At 45.0% G+C, this 19,875-nt stretch overlaps 1 protein-coding gene across 8 annotated transcripts in view; it reads left to right on the forward strand.

The window, feature by feature from the left end:
- The window catches only part of LOC137348206 (SRC kinase signaling inhibitor 1-like), a 348,246-nt gene that overhangs the window by 323,918 nt on the left and 4,453 nt on the right, over positions 1–19,875 (forward strand). For 3 of the 8 annotated variants that reach the window (XM_068013559.1, XM_068013563.1, XM_068013561.1), the window contains 5 exons: positions 1,319–1,474; positions 2,191–2,313; positions 5,916–5,993; positions 8,629–10,251; positions 13,223–13,333. In XM_068013559.1, coding sequence (XP_067869660.1) covers positions 1,319–1,474; positions 2,191–2,313; positions 5,916–5,993; positions 8,629–10,251; positions 13,223–13,333 — 2,091 coding nt within the window. Of the gene's footprint in view, positions 1–1,318; positions 1,475–2,190; positions 2,314–5,915; positions 5,994–8,628; positions 10,252–13,222; positions 18,635–19,875 lie in introns of those variants that run through there. The other 5 variants (XM_068013562.1, XM_068013564.1, XM_068013568.1 and 2 more) reach the window with 5 other exon arrangements.

Consider the following 19,875-nt stretch of genomic DNA (forward strand, 5'->3'; position numbering starts at 1 on the left):
CATTAGTGGGTCTGCCCTTCATCAGCGTAAAGTACTCTGAATAGTGTCGCTCACTAAACTTTTGTTGAGGCTGGTAAAGCCAATCATTGTCTTCATTGAGGAGCATTCCCAGAACTCCTGGACCAGACTGTTGGAATGTAACTCTACACTGAGATACTTGTCTTCACTCCTGTCACTGTGACCACCTATCAAGTGAAGGCATGACCTTTGGAAATGGGATAAGAATGGAAAACACTACAGGTTCGTGTTGGGTCTATGAACTGGGAATTATCCCTGTCTCCTGGAAACATTCCAAAAGAGTGGGAATGGTGGAAGCCCAGTTTGTTTTAACATTCATTCATGGGTTGTGGGCTAGACCAGCATTTCTTGATTCAACTGAGTAGCTTGCTAGGCCACTTCAAAGTCAGTCACATTGCTGTGAGTCTGGAGTCACATATAGGCTGGACTGAGTAAAGAAAGAGCAGAAGTCAACCAGATGTGTTTTTATAACAATCAGGTAGTTTCCATTACTGACTGTGGCTTTTTGTGTAATTAACTGAATTTAAACTCCCCAGCTGTTATGGTGCAATTTGAACTCATGGTCTGTAGATCATTAGTCCAAGCCTCTGGTTTACTAGTCCAGTAACATGACCACTATATCACTGAACCTCATGTTCAGTCAATGTGCTGGAGCTGGGCACAGCCAGGGGGGCGCCGAGTGAAAATGGCACTGAGCTGTTTACAGATATCACTGACTGTGACAGTAAGCTGCAGTGGTTCATCTTCTGTATGAGGAGAACTGAGGCTGTCTTCATCATTGTGAGTTTAGTTTAGTTTAGAGATACAGCACTGTAACAGGCCCTTCGGCCCACCGAGTCTGTGCCGACCATCAACCACCCATTTATACTAATCCTACACTAATTCCATATTCCTACCAAACATCCCACCTGTCCCTACATTTCCCTACCACCTACCTATACTAGTGGCAATTTACAATGGCCAATTTACCTACCAACCTGCAAGTGAGATTGATAGTCACCCGACAAGTAAAACAAACTTTCATTTATATAGTGCCTTTCACAACCTCAGGATGCCTTTGCTGCCAATGAAGTAGTGTTGATGTGTGGTCACTGTTGCTATGTGGATCCATGCCAATTATTGTCTGATTATACTCAGGTGTAGGACATGGGGACATTTTAAAGGTGCTATATGAGTCCAAGTTGCTAAGAAGAAAAACGTAATAACAAAGATGGAGACTGAATTTACCAGAAATTATGTTTGTGGAATTAGGGTGAAAGGAAATTCTATTGGTAAGGACTTTCCTTTCTGCCATATTCAGAAAGCTGATTCTGACGAGACTGATGGTCAGAGACAACATGTGAAGCTGAGAAGGACGATGTCAGAGGCGAAACCTCCATCAACACCACCACCAATTGTGGCATCAGCTGTACGTGATGATGAGGATGAAGAAGACAGGATCATGGCTGAATTGGAGGTTTGTCTTTCTTGACAAATGCTGATATTGCTGTGGAGCAGAGTAAAGGAGTGACATCACACTTGGTCCAATGTATTTCCTCAACCGTGCCAAAATGTTCAGTGTGTGACACAGTAATGTTCCCCACTGAAGGCATCAACTTGGTGTTTGTCAGGAAGTTGTGGTGCAGTGTTGTGTCCGTGCTGGGTGTGTTTCCAGCCGTGCTGAGCTGTGCTGTGCTGTGCTGAGCCATGCCATGCTGTGCTGTGCTGTGCTGAGCTGAGAGCTCAGCCCAATGTGTCTCAACTTGGGCCAAAGGTGAGTCAATGATGGAATTCCTGGTCCAAGGCTTCACAGCTTTTTCCTGCGGTGAAGACTAGAGCAGGACAAGAACAGGTGAAATCCCATTCAAGACAACTCCAATAAATGGGAAGCATGGATGATGTTCCTTTATGATCCTCCATGTTTTACTATATGTTGTACTTGTAGCGGCCGTCCTGAAAACGTCCCAGTGCTGCAAAGGAATTTGTCCCTTTTACACATTCACTGGGCCACACTAATAGAAATGCTTTGCCACTGACTGTGTTTAAAAGGGTCACATTTTTCAATTTGCAGGATGTCCTTATTTTGACCCTTGAATGATTTTTCTTAAAGGGCTGGTCTTTCAGAAGAAGAGAAGAGCTGTACTTTACAACAATGTTTTTTATGTCTTTCTTCCCGATTTCTGGTCCTATCAGGTTTTTCAAAGAAGCCCTGCACCTAACGCAGGCTCAAAGGCATTAAACGAACAGATTCTGGCTGCTTTCCCCACTCCAGATACCAGGTCTTGCAGGGTTTCCCAACCAGCCAGAAGATGGAAGGTAAAGCCTAGTGGCTTCAAAATTCTGAGCACTATTCTAACAAGTCTGCTTCCAACTCCCTGACTAACGGCTGCTGCTAGCACTCCCACTCACTTATTTTACTCTTTGGTTACTTCCACTGTGAACCTTCACCAAGCCTCAGAGCCACTGCACGCTCACATTGTCAAGTTGGCACCGACACAACAGCCCGCGAATGTCACCGGCAAAGTAGACCATTCAGTCTGTACGAATCGGAACAGTTCCTATGTATTCATTCCCAGAGCATGTCACAAGCCAACGTTTCAAGCAGCTAAGAGATGTCTATGAGATGTCTATGAGATGTCTATGAGATGTCTATGAGTGTCTGAAGATTAGCACAGTGGCAATGAAGCACTAATGTGTGGTGAGACATACCTGCAGACTTACCCATCCTCCCCAAACAACCAGCTGGATTACTGTGGGGACAGCAGCTGACAAATGGAGTGAGTTGCTCCCTCACGGGGGCTGTTCATTAACATTCCTCTAAATGGTTGACCGCCAGGTGACCTTGGCAGTTAAAAGTCTTCTGTTTCCTCAGCCAAATGGTGGAATCCAAGCTGACTTTCCAACCCCAGTCTGTGGAGACAATTCAAGAGGAGTAGGCCATTCGGCCCCTCAAGCCTAGTGCATTGTCTGCATTTCCTAGCTTGTCTGTCATAGTGCAAGATTCCAGTTAGTGTCCATTCGATTGTGTGAATGAGCCCTGGATAGGAACTGAGTTGATGCTGGACCCAAAGGATCCTTAACCCTGAATGTAATAAGCCCCTCCCCCTTTTGACTGACCACACCCTCAGTCAGCAGTTCTGCTGCTTAGGAAGGAACTTTTCCATGTGTCCACTTTCAAGATGGTGGCTCAACTTTGGTGCCAATTAGATTAACAAGCAGAAGTTCTGCGACAAAACATCACAAGTTCAGAACTTTTTTTGGGCTATCGGATCCCAGGAACCCTTTGTTGTCATTTTTTAATCTCCTCTTACCCTGCTGCTAATTTTTGGTTCTGCTCCTTGTTGAGTCAACATTGCTCCCAAACCCAGCAGAGCAGGTGAGCACCCTGGTGCCAAGGTTCAGTTAATGGTTGCTGTGTAACTGACCGCTAGACCTGCATGAAACTGACCAGTTGACTTTCTTTCCATTTTTCCTTCCCTTCTTCCTATCCTGTTAATGAACTGACAGATGCTGTAAAACTGGGAGGAGCATGAACCTTACTGCTTGATGGCACAGCATGTTGCCATGACAGTGTGCCACATGTTACCATGCCAACAGATGCCAAATGGAATGTTTTTGGGGTTGCTTCCCTGCCAAGTTTTTCTGCCCTTCCTGACTGTGCCTCCTGCCTTTCCACAGTTACATCCAACAATTTTCACACCCTTTCCTTTGTTCCCAAGGGCCTGGCTTAAAAGGTTCTGCCTTCGTTCCATGTGCGTTCTGTCCATACACTAACAGGTGTTTCTAGCTTCTGGGTTACTGTAGAGTTTCTTTGATTAGAATCTCCACTTGTAGGTTGCCTGGAGTAAAGCTGCCGAACATGGTTCAATTTATGTTTATTGCTAATAGTAACAGAATTTCATTAACCTTATGTGTAACACTGGTCTCTTCACTGCAGTTTGATCAATGTAGCCTTTTTCCATTTCTCTTGTTTGCATCTCTGATAGACTCAATCATCCAATCCTGTAAACTGGGTGGGGGATTGAGCACCTATGGGTGGTGCCACAGAATAGTGGGATGTGGGCACCTGCCCATGGCCCCGACTCCACTGAATTATCCATCACAGTCATGGAGTGTGGGTAGGTGCTAGGTGGAGGGCAGGTTAATTTCTAGAAGGGGGTAGGGGAGGAAATTGAGGGATGCTTGGCAATGAGCAGGTGCGAATAACTGTCCCAAATGTAGGGCTGGGTTGTCATTGTGTGCGACCACTGTAAGCCTTGGAGGACAGGGGCAAAGCATTTAAAATCGGCTGCAAATAGTGATGCAGGTCCTGGCTGGCTAGAATAAAGATAATTGTGTAATTCTTCTGTCAATCACACCCATGGACTGCACTGCTATAAGTGGCTGGGATGGGTTTTACACATAATGTCTGTTTGTGACAGTTCTCCATCTGCTGCTGGAGAAATAATCCTGCTGTTATCAGGAGACTTTGCTGTAGTTTTGGTTGTGAGTTTGGAGACTTTGTGAATTAAATGCTCAAGTCCCGCCCCTGCCTCTAGCTCATTGGCTGGCACAGTGGTGTCAGGAGACATTCCACCTGCAGAGAACGTTTTTAAAAAGTTAACTTTTTTTTTGAAAATCATAAAGGATCTGTTGTTGCTGGGTGTGTTTGCTAATGACTAATTCAATGGAAAAAAAGTTAATTTTATTGCAATTTTCTCTCTGCAAATGGGTCTCCATTGGAACACATCCTTCTCTCACAGTTGCCTGTGTGACCAGTTACTATATCAATCTACTCAAAACATACAGTCTGAGCATTCAAACATCAGCAAATCTGTCAGGTGACAGATGCCCCTTTGGGTGAGTCAGCCTGCGATAAATGTTTACACAGAGAGATGTCAGCAGAATACAGGCACCTTGTCAATTGCTGCTTCCCCACAACAACTTGCATTTAAATATTGCCTTTAACATAGTAAAATGCCCCAAGGTGTTTCACAGGAGCGTTGTGAAATAAATTTTGACACCAAGCCTCAAGAAGGATGTGTTCCAATGGAGACCCATTTGCAGAGAGAAAATTGCAATAAAATTAACTTTTTTTAATAAGGAGATGTTAGGACAGGTGACAGAAAAGCTTGGTCAATGAGGTAGGTTTTAAGGAGCATCTTTAACAGAGGAGAGAGAGGCTGAGAGGTTGAGGGAGGGAATTCCAGAGCTTAGGGCCCAGGCAGCTGCAGGCACAACCACCTGCAATGGTAGAGCAATGCAAATCAAGGAGGCGCAAGAGGCCAGAATTGGAGAAACGCAGAGATCTCAAAGGATTTGGGGGGCTGGAGGAGATTGCAGAGACCAGGGAGGGGATTGCAGAGACCAGGGAGGGGATTGCAGAGACCAGGGAGGGGATTGCAGAGAATAGGGAGGAGATTGCAGAGAATAGGGAGGAGATTACAGAGATAGGGAGGGGTGAGGCCATGGTGGGATTTGAAAACAAGGATAAGAATTTTAAAATCAAGACTGGGACCCTGTGTCGGTCAGTGAGCACAGGATGATAGGCAAAATGATGAAACCTGAAACAGAGGAAACAGTGAATAACTCCTCAACCTTGGGGAAAAGTATTTGCATTTCTCCAGAGAAAAAACAATTGAAATGCCCCCTCCTCTGCACAGTTCACTCTCTGATCCTTCCAGACCAAGAGAGTCCAATGTTAAATAACCAATCTGTGCTAAATTGGTCGGCGCCAGGTTCGATGTACGACCTACAGTTGATCTCATCACTTCCAAACGAGGAGAGAGGTGAATCATCCCTGGTTTCTGCTCCTGATTGCTACCCAGTGTAGCCTCATGGAGTGTGCGGGTGCGCAGGTAATAACTACAATACTCCTCTCCGTCTGCTGACACTCAGTGTTAAAGCATTCCAATAATCCTGTAAACGTGTCCCATCAGAATTCAGATGGCATCCCACATGATGATGAGTCGGAAGCCTCGGAGAATATCCTTCCTGTTAACCCGGGTACAGTGTCGGTAAGTAATGAGGTACCTTAGAAATGTGTGGGAAATTTTGCCAGCTGAATTAGCCCAGGTGCAGGGAAGCAGGAGATCTTCATTTCCACCTGATTGCACTGGGAATTAAATGGTTGCTTTTTTGGGTAACAGTGGCAGTTGGAAGTAGGGCTGTTTTGGGCACGAGCTACCTGAGAAATGAAAACTGGACAAGAGAAGGTCAGTCTGTGATCACGGCATTATTTTCAAAACATGTTGTGCACGTGAAGCAGTGGACTCGTTCTACTGGATTGGCAGAGCTCTTCCAGACATGAATGGGTCGACATGGTTGGGGCATGGATTGAACCCTGTGTGTGGGGAAGGGATTGCACACCTGATTCAGGTACAACTGATGTGTACTGATTGGCACATACCAAGTGCAATTGTTTGGGTGGGAACACAGCATTTGTTTTTAAATGTGGCAATCGACATTTCTGATTATTGATTCCAAGGGACACTGAATTCAGAACAATCTTTAGGAGCAAATGATCCTCCTCAATCACCTTTCACACTGCATAAATCGGATCTAAAATCACTGGGGTGCGAGACCTCCTTCCCATCAGAATTTGCTGTGGCAAATATAAATAGTTTCATCAGTGAATTAATTCTAACCCTGTCATTTACTTTTAAAACCAACTCAGATCATTGGAATGATCTAGAACAATATAATTTCTTCATACTTCCACTTTAAAAATTCAAAATAATTTCCCTAAACTTTCAAAGAATTCTTCACACTTTCCTTTCATCTGATTGTCCATTAGGCTTTGCTATCTTTATTCAATTTAATTTAGCCTGGTTTTATCTGTAATATAATGAAAGTGTGGAGTATAACGTAAGGGTCCTGTAAGGGTCACACTTCCCTTCCTGTAACATTTCCTCCATCACCCTGACTTGATGACACTGCCTTTGTAAAACAGCGGCGCACTCTCCAAATCATCAGGAGCAGTAAAGCTACAAACACCAATAAACACCTCTGACTTCACACAGTGTCTAATGCAAACTTCTGTCAGTGGACTTCCAAATAAGCAATAAAGAATAAAGGCAACCATTTGGAATCTGGAGGGAAATTCTCCCACCACAACAACAACTTGCATTTATATAGCGCCTTTAATGTACTAATGCATTCCAAGGTCCTTCACAGGAGCGTTATCAAACAAAATTTGACATTGTCATATAAGGAGATATAGGGCCAATGTCCAAACAGTGACACATGAAGAGTGTCTTAAAGGAGGAGAAAGTGAGGTAAAGAGGCACAAAGATTTAGAGAGGGAATTCCAGAGCTTGGGATCTAGACTGCTGAAGGCGTGGCTGCCAATGGTGCAGGAATGGAGGCCAGAATTGGAGAAGCACAGAGATCGCCGAATAGAGAGCACCAGAGTCAGAGGGGGAGTCATAACCTCCACAGGGCAGGTGGGTGGGAGAGGGTTAAAAATAAATAACCCAACCCCCAACTCATCCCTTCTAGTTCGAGCTGAGGTGAGTCCGGGAAGATCGGTCGACCAGTCAGCTTGCAGAAAGTGGGTTGGTCACTAAAATATTTTAAGAAGGCTGCCAGCCTCCATTTTAAATAAAGTCTGATTTTTAATACCCTCAGGTTGGGTTCCTGGGCCTTGGGGAAACCCATCAGCTGAAGGGAGATGCGAAGGGCTGGATCCATCAGGTTCGAGTGCCTTTGGAGCACGGCCTGTGGGTGAAGAGGAACGGGAATCTATTTAGAGCCCCCCCTCCCCACAATCAGCTGATTTTGTCCTCCCGTGATATTTGACTCCACCCACCCTCCACAAGCAATGTCTGATTCACCCCTCCCCCACTCTGTGATATCAGACTTAACCCAGCGTTCTCACCAAGCCACTACCCAGCTGGAGATGTTACGTGCAAAAAATAGCAAAATTGCGACAAGGTAAAACAAAACACGGAATTCCCTTTTACTACAATGACAGCTGATTGATCTGCCTTCCCGATTATTGGAATTGTCACAGTGTTTTCTAAGATATTCTTTCACTAACATAATTAACCTCTCACAGCCCAAGAAATATTGGATTTTCTTGATTTTATTTAGAGATACAGCACTGAAACAGGCCCTTCGGCCCACTGAGTCTGTGCCGACCAAGAACCACCCATTTATACTAACCCTACAGTAATACCATATTCCCTACCACATACCCACACTAGGGGCAATTTACAATGGCCAATTTACCGATCAACCTGCAAGTCTTTGGCTGTGGGAGGAAACCGGAGCACCCGGCGAAAACCCACACGGTCACAGGGAGAACTTGCAAACTCCACACAGGCAGTACCCAGAATTGAACCTGGGTCCCTGGAGCTGTGAGGCTGTGGTGCTAACCACTGCGCCGCCCTTGTGTTGCATGTTTCTTCATACTCGGTGCATTGTTGTACCAGATATTTATGTGTAGTATTTGATGGTTCTTGGCTATCTGCAAATTTCCATTAACTGTCACTGAGATTTCTACCATTAAGGTTGATAATGGAGATAGTACGATATATCAGCCTAGCTGAGAGTCAGAATTTGGATTGCAGAAGCTCAGGGTAATTACTGGTTACTAATTGTTCACTATTCATTTATTTCCTTATGTGTTATCCACGTCTGCAACTGTAGGAAATAGACGTCCCAAGTTCTCCAGGCCTGTTCCAGCTCTTTCAGGTTGTGTTGGCTGAGAGCACATCTGCTTCCTCTGCTCCTACTGTTTGTGAAGTGATGGAGCCTGAGATTGCTGGAGAAACAACACGGGCTAACACGCATGAGGAGGCGTGTGATAGGACAGCGGAGAATGGAGAAATAGCCAGAAGGGTACCGGACTCTTCACCTGCGCAGAGTCACCAGGCACTGTCCAGTTCTGAGACCTGGATGCAGTTTGTGCCTTCTGAAATAGTGTTGGAAGAATTCATGTTGCTTGAAGCTGCCTTGGCACAGTCTGTCCAGACCAGATCCGAATGTCCTTCCCCAGGCCAGGAAAACGGTGAGGCAAAAGAAATTCAAGCAAAGCATCTGGAAATCTCTTCAACACCTGGGTCAGAGTTTTCTGTGCATCACATTGAGGAAGATTCGTGCACTGGTAATGCTGAAGAAAACGTGGCTTTTATGATAACAGAAAACCAGATCCAAGCTTTATCGAGAAAGGAAGTTCAGGAAATCGTGAGTGAGAAAGGTGAGGATATCCAGACCTGGAATATTTCTTCACCAAAAGAAGAAAAGTCAGGAGTTCTTCTGCCTCTGGCTCCATTGCAAGCTGAGGAGAAAGGACCAATAGTCTCCTTGGACAAGAAGCCAGTTGTTGTCATATTTGAAGAACCCATGGACATCAGAACAGCATACAAGAGGTTATCAACTGTATTCGAAGAGTATGATGAGGAATTTCAAACCGTGATGGGAGGGCAAGACTCCAGTCAGGAAACACCAACTTTATCAATCCCACTTGAGCAACAAGCAGAATCCCTGACTTTTTCCTCCATTTTTGAACTAGTTGATTTGCCGTCCAACTCGGAATCAAATGACTGCACATCTGGGAGTAAGTCAGAAAGAGATCTGAAATATGATAATGACACTGCTTCGGAAAAAAATCTCTCCCATTCCATTCCAAATGCTACATCTCCTCAGTTGAAAAATGGAAACTCAAAGAATGTCAAGATTCGGTTTCCCAAACAACAGTTGAACGCGCTGACAAAAGCCATTGAATCGGGAACAAAAACTGGAAGGAAAACCCTGCAAGTGGTTGTTTACGAAGAGGAGGAAAAAATAGACAAAATAACAGGTGAAAAGCAAACTGAAGTGAAGAAGTACGAGCTCAACCAGATTGAGCCGAGCAAGAGCAGGACCTGCAACGTGACGTCGAAAACCCAAAGCACAGCCACAGCTTTTGCGAGAACAGAAGAAATCAAAAACAGCACTTACAAGACGATGGACAGCCTTGAGGAGACCATCAGGGAATTAGAATCTACAATCACCCAAATCAGTCAACATCCAAGCGCTGATTTTTTATTTTCCAAAACATTTCTAGGTGTTCCCAACATCCAAGAGTCAAGAGAAGAGCTGGTGGACGAGCTGGACATTTACGGTGCTTCTAGTCAACCTGTTGTGGTCGAAAAGGAAGAGGATATTGATGTCCCACATCTGATAGACCAATCATCTCACGCGACCTCTACCTCGAAAAATATGTCTCCAAGTTCTAAGGTCAAGCCACCCCTCCTCCCAAAGCCCATGCTACCGTCTGCCGATGCAAAGGTTCCATTTTCATTACTCTACCTTCCACACTTTGACCACTGCTGTCATTGTCACCTATGGCGCCATCTTCTCCTCTAATCTCCTGGCTGTTTGCCCCACACAATCATTCAGTTTGGCAAGGAATCACATTTAGATGCACTGCTCTTATTTCTCAAACTCTTTGGCTGTGCCCATAAAGCTTGAATGATTTGCCACTTTTTTTCCAATTTAGATTTAGTTTCTTTCTGATTCCTTCAGAATCTTGTATATGTCCTCGCAGAAATGATCAATAAACTGACTCCTCTTATAATCCTAAACCTGTCTGAATCTGTTTGGTTCTCTTTGCTTCCACTGATGTCCCTTTACAGCTGATTGAATTTCTCTTCCTGGGATTGCTGTTAATCCTTTTAGAATTGCAATTTTCAGATTTCTTCATTGACTGCAGCGTGCTTTTCTTATCTGGTCTAGTAGTTGTGTGATTTAAAGGGGCACTGCCTTCATGGGGGAGAGTTGGAATTGCGAAATCCCATTTTTTAACGGGAGGATAAAGGATGCCATGTCAAGTAAACCAATGTCATTTGTGTTGTCTCAAATCAATGCAAATTTGGATTATGTTCTGTATTTTAACGTATGCAGAAAGATTTGCAGAAAGGCATGAAGGCAATGCCCCTTTAACACTGAACACAAACTGTGGCAGAGTAAGTCACATCCATGGCAAGTTCGGTGATGCAGAAACTGAGCCTGACCAAGTAATCCCAAGGTTTAGTTGCCCTCGGAGACACTCACCACACGTGGGTTGTGACAGCTGCTCTCTGCTGTATGTCTTCAGTCTTTATTAAGTCACGAAAATGGAGGAATTGTTGCTGGTCATTCTGATGTTTCAATGCAAGCGAAATCTTTCTCTGCTTACAAATCCTCTTATGGGAAAATGTGTCTTGATGTAAAATTATTTTCTGATATTCTAAACCTTTTGTTGGTCTTTGAAGGATTATTAACAGACGGGACATTCAAACTTTTCTCTTAATGCAGTTGCACACAGGCTGGTGTAGGCTTTTACAAGTGAGATAAGAGTGCTTAGATTAATCAGTTAACTAGTTTGAATAGCAATTTGTTAGTAACAGGATAATCCTGTGCTTAATCCCTGGTTTTACTGAATTGTGGGTTATATTGGTGTTCATACTGATTCCTCCACCCTGGTTCTGGGTCTGTAATCAACAGGATCTGTACCTGGAGAATTGCTATTTTAATTCCAGCCTTTGCATGTTTTTTTCCAGGAATATTGGAAGTTGAGTTTAATTCAGAGTAATTAAAATTTTACTTTAATATTTTGTGTGGGCTGAAGGGATTTTAATTATTTTCCTTTTCTGTCACTCTTCCGATAGCGGACACTTTCTTGCACTCAGTCGAAGACGTCATCACTCTTTATACAGTTTTCTGTTATGTTCTCTCCCCTCTTTCTGTCTCTTGTTAGATCACTGACTGCAGATATAAAGACCCACAGTATCGAGACAGTGTAGCCTTCAGACCAGGGGTAATATGACAGTCAAGCCTTTATCCCAATATCTCTGCGTCCAGAAATAGTCAGTTGCCAGCAGGAGTTCCACCCTGTCAGTGTACCTCCTCCCTTTCCTCATTCCAGGACATTTAAGGGTCATTGCTGTGCCCTCAATGTGTTGGTTTGACTCCCTCACCAGGTGTTGGTGCTTCTCCTGGGTTTGAGTCTATTATTGAACAGGAACCCATAATTTAAACTGACAACCCAATGCAGAAAGAAAGAACTTGCATTTAACTAGCACCTTTCAGAACCTTAGGACGTCCCAATGAAGTATTTTTTGAAGCGTAGTGACTGTTGTAATGCAGGAAACAGGGCGGCCAATTTGTGCACAGCAAGATCCCACAAACAGCACTGTAATAATGACCCGTTTTAGTGATGTTAATTGAGGGATAATTATTGGCCAGGACACCGGGGAGAACTTCCCTGCTCTTCTTCGAAATAGTGCCGTGGGATCATTTACATCCACCTGAGAGGGTAGACAGTTTAACATCTCATCCAAAAGACAGCACCTCCAACAGTGCAGCATTCCCTCAGTACGGCACTGGAAATGTGGGTTTAGATTTTGTGCTCAAGTCCCTGGAGAGGGACTTGAACCCAAACTTGCTGACTCCAGGACTACTTCCTGAGTCATGGCTGACACAGAACTGGTTGACCATTGCATTATCAGAGGGGCTGTCCTTCAGATGCTGTTAATATTCCCAGCCCACTATGTGGAAGAAGAGCAGGAAGGTTCTCCCTGGTGGTGCTGAGCCCAACATCCTTCCTGCAGCCAAGGTCACTACTGCCAGTGTAGCTCACCTCAGTGACGTTTGTGGGATTGTGCTATGTGGTGATTGGTCACTGTGTTTGTATACATCACAACAGTGATTGCACTTCAAAAGAATTTATTGGGTGAGGAGCTGTGAGGTGTTTCAATGTGCTAAGTTTTTAATGTAAATTACTGTCAGCCAGATCATTGAAGTCAGTACAAATAGTGGGGGAGACAGGGGAGGAGTGATGGGGCATGGGGGAGGGGTGATGGGGATACTGGGGATGGGGGAGGGGATAATGGGGATGGGGGAGGGGAGATGGGGGTTGGGGAGGGGTGATGGGGGATGGGGATACTGGGGACGGGGAGGGATGAGGAGGGTGGGAAGTGGATTGTCCCTTGCCTCATGCCCATCCCCCCTGCTGTCTGTACAGGGTGTGATCAGGGGGAGTCAGAGTGAAAGACGCTAACCGCTCCCCTTCCTACCTCCCCACCTGAACTGCAGTGAGTTACATTTCTCTATTTATCTCTAGTGTTGAGGGATTGATCAGGTTAGCGGAGGGAGTCTCGGGAGGAGGGTGTTGGGGTGGAGGCAGGTCTCAGAGAAGGAATGCAGGAGATTCTACATGGTGTCTGTTACTCGGGTGAAGCTGTCCTGATTTTTATTTCTGTTCTGTCTCTCTTCCCAGGCTGGGAGTTGTCCCTCGCCCCAGAGTAGGATGGCAATTCCAGGTGCTGCAAAACTGAAGCAACAGCGGGAAGAGTATCTGAAACTGCAAAGCCAGCAGGGCAGTCAGCAGGTAGTTTACTTCTAGACAACAAGTGAGCATTTAAGCTAAAGCTGTCTTAAAACTGAGTCAATCCCAACCACTGCTTGACTCTTGCACCAGTCCGTGTTCTGTGCTGTCCTCCCTGCCGCTCTCTCTTCACGCTCAGAGTCCGACTTGTCTCCTGTTTGATTTGTGGAGCAGAGGTTACTGCGGCTGTCCGCAGTGATAAGACGAAGATTTACATTTAAGACAGAGCCATTGAAGCCTGGAGAGAGACTGGGGAGGGAGTGCAATTGGTCACTGCCAGTGGTGCAAAATGAGCTCATGGCAAATCAGGACCCGGTTTTACACTGAGGCTGATGTCGGGTTTTACACTGAAGGGAATGGAAAAGAAAATCGGGTGAGGGGTCAGTTGTGTCGCAAATTCACTATGAACCTGTTTTTGTCTTCTTGGCATAAACCAATTTTATCCCCAAACAGACTTATCGAGACCGGTGCAAAATACACGGGTCTAAAGACCAGAACATGCGTGTGTGTGTACACAGATATCCATATATATAAACACATGCCCACGCATACAGACCACCCCAGATTGTTACTGGGCCATGTACCCCCAGATCATACCAAGATACTTAGTGGAGATGTACACGCAGTGCCAGATTGATGCAGATGCACGAGTGCTCATGTATTCTCTCAGCAGGCCAGAGTGCACAGTAACCTCTGCCCCGCCCTTTAACACAAGCTTACTAACAGTGTCCAGAAACAGTCGCATCTCAGAATCTTGTCTGCATTGGTGGAAAATGCTTCTTTTAATATCAGTACCTGATAGGCACAGGATTGAAAAATACAAGTGGTACAAAGAGTCTAGTTAGAGCAGAATGGCAGCCAGGATACGCAGGCAAAGCTAGAACTGAAAAGAGTTGTATATTTGTATGGAGGAGGAGAAAGCTTTCAGTGAAAAGGGAATTTAAAGGAAAATCACATATTTTCTTTACAGTTTCTGGGGCTGTGTTAAAGCTCATTGTGTTTTCCAATAGAACTGAGGATTACACTCCATCTTTCCCAGTCCATAGTGATGCAAAATGCTGATAAATTGGCAAATTAACAATTAATCGGTAAAAGAACCGGAGAGGGAGAGATGAGGAGAATTTTTTTTTTAACATAGCGAGTTGTTGTGATCTGAACGCGCTGCCTGAAAGGGTGGTGGAAGCAGATTCATGAATAACTTTGGATAAATACTTGAAGGTGAAAAGATTTGCACGGTTATGGAGAAAGTGCAGGAGAGTGGGACTATTTAGATAGCTCTACCAAAGAGCCAGCAAAGTCACGATGGGCTGAATGGCCTCCTTCTGTGCCTCTAGATTCTATGATTGTACAAAATCAGTCTTCCTGTAGCAATAGATCAGTCTTGCCAGCAGATGGCAGGACAGCACTTGACATCTATCTTGTGCCGAGAATGTAGAGTTTGCAAAAAGTCAACGAGATTTCCTTTACATCTTCAAAAGGAATTGTTTCCCTTTCCAATGTGGATCATCCTATTCCCTTTAACATCGAGTTATAATTTACACCAAAGCAAAGTTCTGGGGGAAGTATATTTGTGTTAAATCAACACTGATTAATCCAGCACTGATGTGAATGTGTCACTCACCTTGAATAACAGTCATTTTCCCCCTCCCCTATTCTCACCTCTCCCCCTCCCCCCCCCCCCCCCCCCCCATTCTCTCCCATCCTCCCATTCCCTTCCACTGTCTCACTCCCAGAGTCATTGACTTTTGCTTGTCCAATACCCTGGGTTGACAAGGGCCCGATTTCCTGTCGTTGACATGTGAACTGAGTTTGGGTGTCAATAGGCTATTTGGCTATGGAGGCATCATAGGCATCTTTACCTGATGACCACACACATGCATCTTTTTCTAGGAAGTCAGGGTGGGGAGGGAGGTCAATGAGCAGCGATCAGGAACAGGAGCTCTGGTCGATTTACCCCCTCCCTGTGGCTCAGTGGAGCTGAGGCAAATTGTAGCACCCTAACCATTGCCAAGCTGTGATATGCTAATTCAGCACAGCCCAGTGATCAAATCCGGGGCCGTCTGCTCTGTATAAACCCAGTACCATATTTTGTGCTTGAGGCAGTTGGGATTCTGCCTTTACTATTAATGAACTGTTAGTTTACAGGAAGCTATGTGACATTAGTTTATTAATCTCAGGATTTGTTTTTTAGCTGTTAGCCTTAAAGTAGGTCATTGCTGTCAGGGCTGGGGTAGCAGCACAATCAAACTTAAATGTAGGAAATAACTTGCATTTATATAGCGCCTTTCACGACCTCAGGAAGTCCCAAAGCACTTTCCAGCCATTGAAGCACTTTTGAAGTGTAGTCACTGTTGTAATGTTTGAAAAACAGCACAGCAAGATCCCACAAACAGCAATAAGATAATAATCAGAAAATCTGTGAAGGAAAACAGGGAATATGAGGGGAAACACACAGGGCACTTGACTAAGGTAAACTGTGAGCAAACGTCACATGATTGAATGTCACATGATCGAGCCTCCAGGGACTGATCTCTGTCACTCCCTCCCTCAAAATCTCATCCTCAGATACAGATGCTCCTCCATCCCTTTAAGGTGTTGTAGTATTAGTAAGGTTTATTTTGTTGAGCAAAAGGTCAACTAATAAATAAAGAATGGCAGCTTCAACCTCGAGAGTGCACCGCCTGTGCTATGTGGGAGCTCCAGGATGCTTCCCGTATCCTGGAGAACTATTTGTGCAGGACGTGTTGTCAATTGCAGCAGCTTGATCTCCAGGTTTTGGAACTCGAGTGACAGCTGGCGACACTGCAGTGCATTCGTGAGGATGAGAGCTACATGGATAGTACGTTTATAGATGTGGTCACCCACAGCTTAAACGTATGCAAGGAGAGAGGGAATGGATGACAACCAGGCAGTCAAAAAGAATCAGGCAGATAGTGCAGGAGACCCCTGAATGCATCTCGCTCTCCAATAGGTATTCAGTTCTGAACACTGAGGAAAGTGATGCTTCACCTGGGGAGTGCAGCCAGAGCCAAGTCCATAGCACCATAGGTGGCTCAGCTGCACAGAGGGGTACAGGGAAGACTGGAAGAGCCATAGTGATAGGCAATTCAGGGGAACAGACAGGTGTTTCTGTGGCCACAGACGTGAATCCAGGATGGTGTGTTGCCTCCCTGGCGCCAGGGTCAAGGATGTCACTGAATGGCCGCAGAACATCCTGAAGCCAGCAGCTGTGGTCCACATAGGAACTAATGACATAGTTAGAAAGAGGGATGTGTCTTGCAGTCAGAATTTAGGGAGCTAGGTAAGAAATTAGCAAGCAGGATCTCAAAAATAGTAATCTCCGGATTACTCCTAGTACCATGCGCAAATGAGTATCGAAATAGGATAAGACAGATGAATGCGTGGATGGAACGATGGTGCAGGAGGGAGGGCTTTAGATTCCCGGGACATTGGGACTAGTTCTAGGGGAGATGGGACCTGTACAGGCCGGACGGGTTGCACCTGAACAGAGCTGGGACGGAGTTCCTTGCCGGACATTTTGCTAGTGCTGTTGGGGAGGGTTTAAACTAGTTTGGCAGGGGGATGGGGACCTGAGGGTAGAGTCAGTTGGGACAAAATAAGAAATGAAAGTGGAAGGCAGAAAATTAATGGATGAGTCAGGAAGACAGAGGAAACAAAGGTTAGAAAAAAAAGAGTTTGGCAGTGCTCAAAGGGTATCTATTTCAATGCAAGGAGTATAGCAAATAAAGCAGATGATCTGAGGATACAGATCGACACGTGGCAGTATGATATCATAGCTATTACAGAAACATGGCTTAAGGAGGGACAAGAATGGCAGCTTAACGTTCCTGATTACAGGGTTTTCAGACGTGATAGGGAGGGGGATAAGAAAGGAGGGGGAGTGGCAATTTTGGTCAAGGAAACTATTACAGCTGTGAGGAGGGATGATATGTTGGAAGGTTCATCAAATGAGGCCATATGGATTGAGCTAAGGAGCAAAAAAGGGGCAATCACACTGTTGGGAGTGTACTATAGACCCCCAAACAGTCAGAGGGAGATAGAAGAGCAGATATGTAGGCAAATTACAGCTGCAAGAACAATAGGGCGGTAATAGGGGATTTTAACTACTGTATTAACTGGGATAGGTTTAGTGTGAAAGGAATTGAAGGAGCAGAATTCTTGGATAAAATAAGGCAGAAAAGGAAAGCTATATAAAAGCAAAATATTGCGGATGCTGGAAATCTGAAATAAAGAAAGTGCTGGAAAAACTCAGCAGGTCTGGCAGCATCTGTGGAGAGAGAAGCAGAGTTAACGTTTCAGGTCAGTGACCCTTCTTCAGAACTGGCAGATATAAGAAATGTAAAAGATTTTAAGCACGTAAAGCGGGGGTGGGGCAAGAGATAATAGAAGAGAAGGTATTGATAGGACAAGGTCACAGGATAGCTGACCAGAGGGTCATGGAGCAAAGGCAAACAATATGCTAATGGTGTGTTGAAAGACAAAGAATTAGTACAGATAGGGTGTTAATGGACTGAAAACTGAACAGCCACAAGCACAAACATGAAAAAAAAAGTGGGTAGGCACAGCAGAAACAAACTAAAATAAAATAAACACAAAAAAGAAAACAAAAAAGAAAAAATAACTAAAGATAAAAGTAAAATGGGGGGCTGTCATGCTCTGAAATTATTGAACTCAATGTTCAGTCCAGCAGGCTGTAGCGTGCCTAATCGGTAAATGAGATGCTGTTCCTCGAGCTTGCATTGATGTTCACTGGAACACTGCAGCAGTCCCAGGATAGAGATGGGAGCTTGAGAGCAGGGGGGTGTGTTGAAATGGCAAGCAACCGGAAGCTCAGGGTCCTGCTTGCGGACTGAGCGGAGGTGTTCCACAAAGCGGTCACCCAGTCTCCGTTTGGTCTCCCTAATGTAGAGGAGACCACATTGTGAGCAGCGAATACAGTATACTACATTGAAAGAAGTACAAGTAAATCACTGCTTCACCTGAAAGGAGTGTTTGGGGCCTGGGATAGTGAGGAGAGAGGAGGTAAATGGACAAGTATTACACCTCCTGCGCTTGCAGGGGAAGGTGCCGTGGGAAGGGGATAAGGTGGTGGGGGAATGGAGGAGTGGACCAGGGTGTCGCAGAGGGAACGATCCCTTCGGAATTCTGACAGGAGAAGGGAGGGGAAGATGCCTTTGGTAGGTGGCATCACGCTGGAGGTGGCGGAAATGGCGGAGGATGATCCTTTGGATATGGAGGCTGATGGGGTGAAGTGAGGACAAGGGGAACCCTGTCACGGTTCTGGGAGGGAGGGGAAGGGTTGAGGGCAGAGGTATGGGAAATGGGCCGGACACGGTTGAGGGCCCTGTCAACAACAGTGGGGGGGAATCCTCGGTTGAGGAAAAAGGTCATACCAGAAGCACCATCATGGAAGGTAGCATCATCAGGGCAGATGCGTTGGAGACGGAGAAACTGGGAGAATGGAATGGAGTCCTTACAAGAGGCAGGGTGTGAAGAAGTGTAGTAGAGGTAGCTCTGGGAGTCGGTGGGCTTATAATGAATATTAGTAGACAGCCTATCCCCAGAGATGGAGACACAGAAGTCAAGGAAGGGAAGGAAAGTGTTGGAGATGGACCATGTAAAGGTGAGAGAAGGGTGGAAGTTAGAAGCAAAGTTGATAAAGTTTTCCAGTTCGGGATGAGAGCAGGAAACGGCACCAATAAGTCATCAATGTATCGGAAAAAGAGTTGGGAGAGAGGGCCTGAGTAGGACTGGAACAAGGAATGTTCGACATATCCCACAAAAAGACAGGCATAGCTTGGGCTCATGTGGGTACCCATAGCAACATCTTTTACTTGAAGGAAGTGAGTGGAGTTGAAGGAGAAGTTGTTCAAAGGAAAGCTTATGTCCGACACCAAGAACTCAATACGACAGAAAGCCGAAAGGAGTATAAAAAGTAGAGGGGTGAAATCAAAAATGAAATTAGGAAAGCAAAGAGAGGGCATGAAAGAATATTGGCAAGCAAAATCAAGGTGAACCCAAAGATGTTTTATCAATACATTAAGAGTAAGAGGATAACTGCAGAGAGAATAGGGCCCATAAAATACCAGAAAGGTAACCTATGTGCAGGGGCGGAAGATGTTGGTATGGTTCTTAATGAATACTTGGCATCTATCTTCACAAAAGAGGGGGGCCGATGCAGATATTGTAGTTCAGTGTGTGAAGTATTGGATTTAATTAAAAATAGGGAGGGAGGAAGTATTAATCGGATTAGTATCCTTGAAAGTTGATAAATCACCAGGGCTGGATGAAATGTATCCTAGGCTATTAAAAGAAGCAAGAGAGGAAATAGCAGAAGGTCTGACCATCATTTTCCAGTCATCATTGGATACAGGTGTGGTGCCGGAGGTTTGGAGAAGTGCTAACGTTGTACCTCTCTTCAAAAAGGGTGCAAGGTATAGACCGAATAATTACAGGCTAGTCAGCCTAAACTCAATAGTGGGCAAATTATTGAAATTATTCAGGATAAACTGTCACTTAGAAAG

This window comes from Heterodontus francisci, chromosome 33 (genome assembly GCF_036365525.1).
Source record: "Heterodontus francisci isolate sHetFra1 chromosome 33, sHetFra1.hap1, whole genome shotgun sequence".
In the NCBI taxonomy this organism is placed as follows: domain Eukaryota; kingdom Metazoa; phylum Chordata; class Chondrichthyes; order Heterodontiformes; family Heterodontidae; genus Heterodontus; species Heterodontus francisci.